Source organism: Vulpes vulpes, unplaced genomic scaffold (assembly GCF_048418805.1).
Source record: "Vulpes vulpes isolate BD-2025 unplaced genomic scaffold, VulVul3 u000000663, whole genome shotgun sequence".
NCBI lineage: Eukaryota > Metazoa > Chordata > Mammalia > Carnivora > Canidae > Vulpes > Vulpes vulpes.
This window is the reverse complement of record NW_027325794.1, coordinates 408,483-418,135: the sequence shown is the minus strand read 5'-3', so window position 1 is coordinate 418,135 and position 9,653 is coordinate 408,483. Positions and strand designations below refer to the sequence as shown.

Here is a 9,653-nt window from a genome sequence, read left to right as displayed (position 1 = left end):
GAGGTTCCCCAAAGAGTTAAGAACAGATCTTCCCTCTGGCCCAGCAATTGTACTGCTGGGGATTCACCCCAAAGCTGCAGATGTGGTGAAACGCGGGGACACCTGCACCCCGATGTTTATGGCAGCAATGTCCACAATAGCCAAACTGTGGAAGGAGTCTCGGAGTCCTTCGAGAGATGAATGGATAAAGACGATGTGGTCCACGGCTACAATGGAATATTACTCAGCCGTGAGAAACGACAAATACCCACCATTTGCCCCGACGCGGACGCACCTGGAGGGACTTATGCTGAGTGAAATAAGTCCATCGGAAAAGGACAAACTTGATATGGTCTCATTCATTTGGGGAATATAAAAACTAGTGAAAGGCAATAAAGGGAATGGCGAAAATGAGGGAATATATCAGTGAGGGTGACAAAACAGGAGACACACCGATCTCTGGGAACTGAACAAGGGGTAGTGGAAGCGGAGGTGGGTGGGTAGTTGGGGTGACCGGGTGATGGGCACTGATGGGGGCACTTGGCGGGATGAGCACTGGGTGTTATGCTATAAGCTGGAAAATTGAACTCTAATAAAAAAATGTAAAAACAGAAAACATTTTGCTAAAACTTAACACGGACTAGTATGTCCAAATGTTAGCTCACAACCCCTCCCATGAAACCGGACCAAATTAGGGTTCTCAATGCGATTTCACAATTTTGGCCACAAACTAATGACTGACCTTTCAAGTTAAGATGTGGACACATGAAACATAAAGAATACGGCTTAGGAGGTCTGTCTCTACGATGGCACCCCGAGCAAAACTGAATAATGATTCTGTTTTGCGTGTGTGGAGAGAGCAAAAGAGCAAGTGTAAAGAGGAGAGGGGCAGAGGGAAAGGAAGAGAGAATACGAAGCAGCCTCCATGCTGAATATGGGTGAATCTGATGACCTTGATGTCATGACCAGAGCTGAAACCCCGGAGGCAGAGACTTAGCTGACAGAAACACCCAGGTGCCCCTAGGACAAGATTTCTTGAGGCTATTATTTAATGAATCAATTTTCATGTTACCCTCTGGGATCTCTGTTTGGGAGTCCAGTTCCCTGCTTCGGTAGAGGGTGTATATTTTCAGCTGTTGTTGAGGGCGGAGGTCTCCAGATTGTGTGCTAGGTTCTGTTCCTGTGGTTTCCACAGCAGATCCTGGGAAATAAATGGACATAGAAAGAGCTGTTGACTGACAGGTTGTTGTTAGAAGAGCCTCGAAAATTAAGGAGTCAATCCCATTTACAACTGCACCCAAAAGCATAAGCTACCCAGGAATAAACCTATCCAAAGACGTAAAGGATCTGTACCCTAAACAACACAGAACGTTCCTGAAGGAAATCGAGGAAGGCATAAAGAGAAGGAAAAATGTTCCATGCTCATGGAGAGGAAGAATTAATATTGTGAATATGTCCATGCTACCCAGGGCAATTTACACATTTCACGCAATCCCTATCAAAATACCATGGACTTTCTTCAGAGAGTTGGAACAAACCATCTTAAGATTCTAGTGTGGAACCGGAAAAGACCCCAAAGAGACAGGGGACTTTTCAAAATGAAGTTCATAGCTGGGGGCATCACAATGCCAGATTTTTGGTTGCTCTACAAAGCCGTGGCCATCAAGACAGTGTGGTTGTGGCACAAAAACAGACCCATAGATCAATGGAACCAAATAGCGAATCCAGAAGTGGACCCTCAACTTTATGGTCAACTAATATTCGGGAAAGCAGGAAAGACTCCCCCTGGAAAAAAAACAGTCTCTTCAATAAATGGTGCTGGGAATATTGGACATCCACATGCAGAAGAAGGATCCCAGGCCATTCTCTGACATCACACACAAAGATAAACTCAAAAAGGATGAAAGATCTAAATGTGAGACAAGAATCCATCCAAATCCGAGAGGCGACAAGAGGCAACACCCTTTTTCAACTTGGCCACAGCAACATCTCGCAAGATACGTCCGCCAAGGCTAGAGAAACAAAAGCAACAAGGAATTATTGGGACTTCACCCAGATCGAAAGCTTCTGCATAGCAAAAGAAACAGTTCACAAAAGTAAAAGACAACCTACAGAACGGGAGAAGATATTTGCAAACGACCGCTCAGATAGCGCGCTCTTATCCAAGGTCTATAAAGAACATACTCAACTCAAGAGCAAAGAAACATACAATCTGATCATGAAACCGGGAAAAGACACCCACAGAAATTTCACAGAGGAAGACAGAGACTCGGCCAACAAGCACATGAGAAGATGCCCCGCATTGCTGGCCATCAAAGAACTACAGATCCAAACCACAATTAGATACCACCGCACACCAGTGATAATGGGGAAAAGTCACAAGACAGGAAACCACAAATGTTGGAGAGGATGCGGACAAAGGGGAACCCTGTTGCACTGTAGGTGGGAATGTGAACTGGTGCAGTTGTTAGAAGAGCATTGAAAATGAGTGATAACCTTATCAGAGGTCAAACTTTGATCTTATTACTGGTGATTTGCCTTGCAGAGAAACCTGAGTGAGCATGCAATGCAGAAAGGCTTTGGAGTTGCCATATGCTTAAGGTTCCTGAGAATATAAACTGATAAATTGTCAATGAAACACAATGTGGAGTCTCACCCCTCCAAATATTTAAAAAGGTCTGACGTATATTCTTGCAATCTGAGTTTTGGCAAGTAGTTCAGAAAATATTGAAAGCTGAATTTCGCAGAGATTCTGCACAGTGTTTTCAGCACCTTTCAGCACACCCAAAAAAAAGAAACAACTTCATGTCCATTGATGAACAAAAGGATAAAAAGATTAGTCTATCTCTACAATGAAATATTATCGCAAGTTAAGGGGAAGGAAACCTCAAGAATTGTGATGACATGCATGGCCATGTAAATTAAATACTGCATGATGGCACTTATATGTGCACCTGGCACAGTCAACACACAGCATCAGGAAAGAGAATAGGAGCTAGAAGGAGGTACAAAGGGGGAAATGTTGCTGATCGGATACAAAGCTTCAATGATACAAATTCAATGTGTTCTGGAATTCTATCTGCAACCAAGGGCCTGTCATAAGCAACGCCGTATTATATGCTTGAAATCAGGAAGAGATTAGAGGATATCAAATGCCCTTACTGTCAAAGAACAACAAGAAATTCGCTAGCAGACACTGTGTGGGGACATACCTTTCTTTTGATGAGACAATATGCAAAACAGAACAACATAGTCATTGAGAACACAGTGAATAGTGTTGACGACTTGCCAAAAATTACAATACTGATGAGGAAGGGGTCTGAGACAGGACATGAGTTGGTTCCCTGGGGAGAGAGGTCCCTGAACACTTGAGATCTGCCTAGGGTCCCGGAGATCATGCTCTGAACCCCTGAACCAAGGGCTGTCTCTTTCTCAAATCCTCCTGCCCTAAGTTCCCTGTGCAAGACATTCCACAACAAGGGGGACTGCCTGAGCCAAGAGTAAAGTTCACATCCTAACGCAGCCATCCACCTCCCGGTTTCAATCCCTCACCCAAAACACAAAGCAGTTGCCCCCAAGTCAAGCTCTTGGAAATGGCAACGGGAAGCCCAACTGTGGTTATCTTCCCCCAGCGCTCACACTGCCATCTGGTTCCCATAAAGCCTTCCTGGGCACCAGTGGACTTGCCCTCAGTGACCAGTGGACTTCTCCCAAGCGGACTCACAACCCAGGATTTTCCAAACATACTGTCCCATGAGGGCTCTGCCAAGAAGTAGCTTCTCTTCAACTGACCAAACATGTTGAACAGTTAATGTGAATTCATGACATTCAAGCATGTTTTAGGCCTCAGGGTGAATGTGTTATTAGACATACTACCACATGTGTGTCATCATTTTTTTTTCCTTAAGACGGCTGCATGCTCAACATAGACTAGACACATGACTCTAGATCAAGAGTCGCATTCTCCACTAATGAGCCAGCCGGGCAGTCTCCACTCTGCTTCCAATTCTTATTGTATTTTATGTGTGCCATGGCCTGAGGTCAGACCATGCCATGACACTGATGGTCGGGCACTGGTCAGCTCTGTATCTCAGCTGTACAAGCAAATAGCAATGAGCAGGGAATGGATACCAAGCTAACCATAACCTGGCCCTTGATCTGATCTTCATTGTCCCAGGGGTAGGCTCTCATTTCACCATTACTAGCACTCATCATACAGACAATGCCATCATATACCATGAAAGAAACTCCTCGATTCTCAGCGGATCGAGGTCACGTGCTCAGCACTGACAGACTTTGACCAGGTTATCTAATGGTGCCTCCAAACCCTCAGAATCTGCAAACCGACCACAACCATGGCTTTGCACCTACCACTATCATAGCTTTAAGCTGACCATAATCATGCTTTAACTGACCAGAACTATGACTTGGAATTGACCAGCCTCCTATGTCCTTTTCCTACTAGTGACTATGGCAGGATCTGTACCACCACGGCTCAAGAGCTTCCCTGGGCTATGTAAGCATGGAGGTGACCTCATAATGGTAGACAGTGCTGAGATTTCCCTTTGCACAGGTCCTTTCTGACATACAGATGCATAGTAACCAATGACTCCATGCCTGAGTCATCATTTCAGTTTAGTTCACTAATTAGAATATGAGTTTTGGGACTCTAAGCTTGGATTCATATCCTGGCTCCTTAATTCAGAGTTCATGAACTTCATCACTGTGTCTCTGTTTCCCCACCTGAGGAGGAGGGAGTGTCAACAAAACATCACATATGTGTTTGATGAGCATTGAATGAACAAAGGTATGGATAGTGATCAGGAAGGTTAAGTAGAAGCTAAATATCCTGTCTGACATCTCACATTTCCCAAGTTCCAGAGCTGGATTGAACCCTGGGAATCTGACTTCCCAGACCATTGCCTTGTAACACAAACTGGCTTTGCCTAAATACAAGTATTTTACCTTAACACCATTTAGTATTCACAGAATTAGAGGCCTTGAGAAAAAAAAAAAAAGCTATTTGCTTCCTCCCCGAATATACTCTTGGGACTCTTGATCTATCCTGACTATCCTGCATGACGTTCCAATTCCTGAGTCATGATCAGCACATCAAATGTGATGCATAGTAGTGTGCAGGAAAGTAGAGTCACTAGTATCAACTCTTGTGTTTTAAAACGTGTGAGACAAGGTCACTGTGCATTAATTATTCCTCACACTAATATACGTGCCTCAAAACAGTGCCTGGTGACCTTGGCATGTCCTCGGATAAACCACAGCTTAGCTTTTGGACAGAGTTCTGGAGGGCAGTTTAGGAGAACTGAGTAAGACGTTATATGAAAACAACTCTAATGAAGTCTCTGTTTTCAAGCGACATTCCTAGGTGCAAATGCTTCCCATTCTCCACATCTGTAAAATTTACTTTCTCTACTCAAGTGTGTGCATCACCTATTTTTCTTTGAGAATGACTAATAAGTGTTTACATGGTTATCTCTCAGTCATTAGTTTATTAACCAATTATCCACGCAAGTAGAAAGACTGGCTATTTGTTGCATACCTGAGAATAATATTATATATTCACCATGCTTACACCTTAAGAGGGGAGGAATGGGATGAGGGATAGCATAAAATTGATCTCTCTATAAAGTGTAATTTTGGAAAATGCCCAAAGGGTAACAGGAAATGTGTGTTTGGGGCATAAATGGAATCAGAGACACTCATTCACAGGCTGACTTTTGGGCAACCATTCAGATGAAGGTAGCAACGTGCCCCTGCAAATACGGAACTCGATCCCCATTTTGGGAAAAAACGCAAGGAAGACATTGTAAAGCATTGATAAACAATGACAAGTATCCTCCATATCAACTGGATTCACACTTAATTTCTGAAATGAATACTTTGAATATGTAATTTTGGACACTAACAAAACCTGAAAATAGACGTGGCCATATTTCCCCCTGTGAGGTCCTTCGTGATGACAAATGAGGGCTGCAGGATATAATAGGGAGTAAGACATTTTTTCAAAACGGAGGCACAATATTCAAGGCAGTTAGATTGGCAGAATAACGAAAAACAGAAATGGAGCAATAGAACAAACGAAAACGCGTACATATAACTCTGCATGACAATTTGGGGAGAGGAAACTCTAAACAATGAGAAATATAGTCAGAGAAAGAGTTAACCATCCAGTTGGTAGCAAAGAGCATTCAGATCTTTAGGAACATACCATCGCAGTGTAAAGAATTGAGATTGCCCATTGTCACAACGCCAGGTAGAGAGCTGATCACCTCCTCACTCCTCACTCACTCAGCTCAAAGAGTGATAGGTGGGAAGAAAGGCAGAGGTGTTTCCCGTCACCAGGGCAACGTGTATCCTCATAGTGCTTTCAAAGTGAATGCAGCTGCACAGCAACCAACTTCTGCTCTGTAGACAGGGGTGCATCTGGGGAGACAAGGGTGGTATTTGAGAGGAGACACTTTGTATCACAAAGTGTTAGATAAGTAGAGTTTGTATCATAAACTCTATTTTAAGCTGCCTGAGGACCCTCGCACTGTTTTCCAGAGTGGCTGCTCCAGTTTCCTTCCCATCAGCAGGGCCGGAAGGTTCCCCTTTCTCCCTTTCTCCACATCCTTGCTAACGTTAGTTGTTAAATTTAGCCATTCTCACCAGTGTAACGTGGTACCTCATTGTGCTTTTGAATTGTATTTTCCTGTTCACAGGTGTTGTGGAGCATTCTTTCCCGTGCCTTTTGGCCACGTGTAGGTCCTCTTTCGAGAAATGTCTGCCCCTTTGCTCTGTCCATTTCTCAAGTAATATTAAAATATGTCATTAGGGGCGCCTGGGTGGCTCAGCGGTTTGGTGCCTGCCTTTGGCCCAGGGCCTGATCTTGGAGACCCGGAATCGAGTCCCACGTTGGGCTCCCTGCATGGAGCCCGCTTCTCCCTCTGCCTGTGTCTCTTCCTCTCTCTCTGTCTCTCATGAATAAATAAATAAATAAAATCTTTTTAATAAAATACATCATTAAAATATAAAAGTTAAAATAAATAAATAAATAAATAAATAAATAAATAAATAAATAAATAAAATATAAAAGTTAAAAAAGAAAAGATTCCAAAAAGAAGACTTGATAAAACAAGAAACTAGGTGAGATGAGAATAAAGGAAAAAATAGAGGATGACTGTATCTTGAAAGAAAACCGAATCATACAAGGAAAACCTTGAGTTGCTGTGCTATGTTCCCCAGTGCTGGAGGTTCCACTTCTGTTTGGTCAGGAAATGTGCTGGTCACCTGTCCTTCCAGCTGATCCTCCCAGGAAGGGCCTGCTGCACAGATTCTCAGGTGTGTGTGCCTGGGTGGTGTTGCACCGACCTTGTCAGGGGGCCAGGCTGTTTGCTCTGTGAGGGTTTTGTTCCCTGAAACCTTTCATGTCTTTTTGGGGGGGTGAGAGGCAAAAAGACCACACCCCGATCTCCAGCCCCAGAGATGAGCGATGTGGTGATTGACCAATCTGCAGACTCCGATGGTGCCTGCCTACTCCATTTCTCCCCTAGGGGACCTGGGGGGACGTGGAAATGTGCAATGTTTAGGTTTCCTCAGGCAGTCTTTGCCGCTCTTGCCCTCCCCCCCTCTTCCTGGAGGAACGGGAGGTGTGTCCCTTTCTGTGGTTGCTGGCCCCCCACAAGGAGAACGTTCAACCGGGCCAATGCTGACCCACTCTGCCTCTCCCAGAGGAAGGTGCAGGCTGTGTTCCAGGCCCTTGTATGGACCCAACGTGGACGGGGGTCACCTGGCCCGGCGGGAGATCGTGGTTGATGGCACCACAAACTGAACATTCTCGCAGGCTTGCTCATCTGAAGCCATTTCCCTGAACCAGTACTTGGGAACTCTGCTGGCTCAGGCACCTGGATGCTTTCTGGCCTCCAGGAATATTGAGACCCGGCCACCCTGCACTGACCTGTGGTTCTGCACCCTTTCACCAATGAGTCCCTTTCAGGCAGGGACATCTCTAGAGGAGCACACTTTGAAGGGCCCAGATTTGAACTTTCACTTTCCTAAAGTTGGCTTACACGTGCTCCCTCCCCCACCCCACCCATTATCCTCTGATATATCCCTTTCCGTTTTACTTCTCCACACTCCACTTCATTTTTTCACTTTTCTATTTGTAGACTCAGCCATTCTTGCTTACAACTCGGCTTGATTTCATTGGTGTTCAGGATGGCTTGATAGTTATGTAGCTAATTTTGGGGGACCAGCTGACATGAGGACCTCTACTCTGCTATCTTCCATCCATCTGAAATTTGTTGTTTTTTTTTTTTGTAACGGGCCTAATCCAAACTGATTCAGGAGGTTAGTCCATGAAACCTGTCATTCCCCAAAATTCAAGTTTGTTTTTCAAAAAAGTCAGCTTTATTTAGGATCACGCAAACTACTTGAAGCACCACACACACAGGATTCCTTCAGAAGAATCTGTGGAAGGTATAGTCCCCCCACACACCAACTTTACTGTCCTAGCTCCATGAGCTTGACCTAAGCAGTAAGAGAGGTTTCTATTTACAGCCACTCACATCTTAGGGGGAGGAACTTCCTCACAAGGTTGGGGCTGCTCCTATCTGTGGTGGGAACCAGGCCCCAGTGACAAGCAGAGGAGGCAGAGGAGAGGCATTCCCCAGCCCCAGGACCTACAAAACTCCAGAATAAAGAAGTTGCCTAAACACAAACCATCACCAGGCTGTGTTTATGGATTTTAATAAGTACCTGACCTTAACAAGCCCTCCTACATCAAGGCTTGCAGGGAGATTAGAAAAAAAGGAACAGGTTCTTAGGCGGTTCCATGGGGGAGAACACAATCAGGAACGTTTTAGTTCTGCTCTGTCCTCTGACTTGGGTGTGGACCAGAAAGTCAAAGAATGAATTCCCCATCCAGCAACTGATGCCCTCTGTGCCATGTTCTCTCTCTTAATTCACAGATCATAACTGTGATATTCCTTTCAGAGACTGAAATGTAGAGTTTACAAAATCTGCACTTTACAATTTATATACCCAGAGTCTTTAGGGTACACAGATCTTAAGGAGGACTCAATCTGTGGGACTTCATGATCCATCAGTGCTTGAAGCTGACCATCCCCAACTCCATCCCGATACACAATGATAGCTTGTGGTAGAAACTGATTATGTTTACACCAGAGCTTCAGGGCAGCTGGAAGGAAACCAGAAACATGGGTGAATAAGCCGTAACTCAGAACCAACTGGCCACTGCTATTTGTAACAGCTTCTAGGTTCATGTTCTTTCAATCCTGTAGCCTCCAGGACACATTCACTGCCTTTTGGTCTTCACGTGAGCTCAGCATTTCTCAACAGCACCACTACAGAAATTCTGAGCCAGATAATTCTTTGTGGGGGCAGAATGGGTGTTGCTGTCTTCTGTAGCATGCCTGGTCTCTACCCGCTAGTTGGAGGCCAGTAGCACCTCCATCCCAGCTGTTACAATGGAGCGCATCTCTAGGCATTGCCAGACGTCTCCGGGGGGACAGTGTGTTCACTTGCAGACAACTACCCAGATGGAGTCAGGCACACCAATCTTGATGGGACACTAACCTTCCAAGCAGGTTTTAAGCCCGTTCACAAGCTCCTGCCCCGATTCCTGGAAAATGCACTGAGAGAACCACCTTGTTTGG

The 9,653-nt window shown here is 44.9% G+C and overlaps 1 protein-coding gene across 1 annotated transcript in view; it reads right to left on the bottom strand.

Moving 5' to 3' along the window:
* Nucleotides 1–1,052: 1,052 nt before the first annotated feature.
* Nucleotides 1,053–9,653, bottom strand: part of LOC140597410 (piwi-like protein 1) — a 130,872-nt gene continuing 122,271 nt past the window's right edge. The window contains exons 17-20 of the mRNA XM_072745669.1: nucleotides 9,574–9,644; nucleotides 9,019–9,175; nucleotides 6,206–6,420; nucleotides 1,053–1,180 (exon numbers count right to left, since the gene is read on the bottom strand). Coding sequence (XP_072601770.1) covers nucleotides 6,354–6,420; nucleotides 9,019–9,175; nucleotides 9,574–9,644 — 295 coding nt within the window. The 3' untranslated portion in view covers nucleotides 1,053–1,180; nucleotides 6,206–6,353. The remainder of the gene's footprint in view (nucleotides 1,181–6,205; nucleotides 6,421–9,018; nucleotides 9,176–9,573; nucleotides 9,645–9,653) is intronic.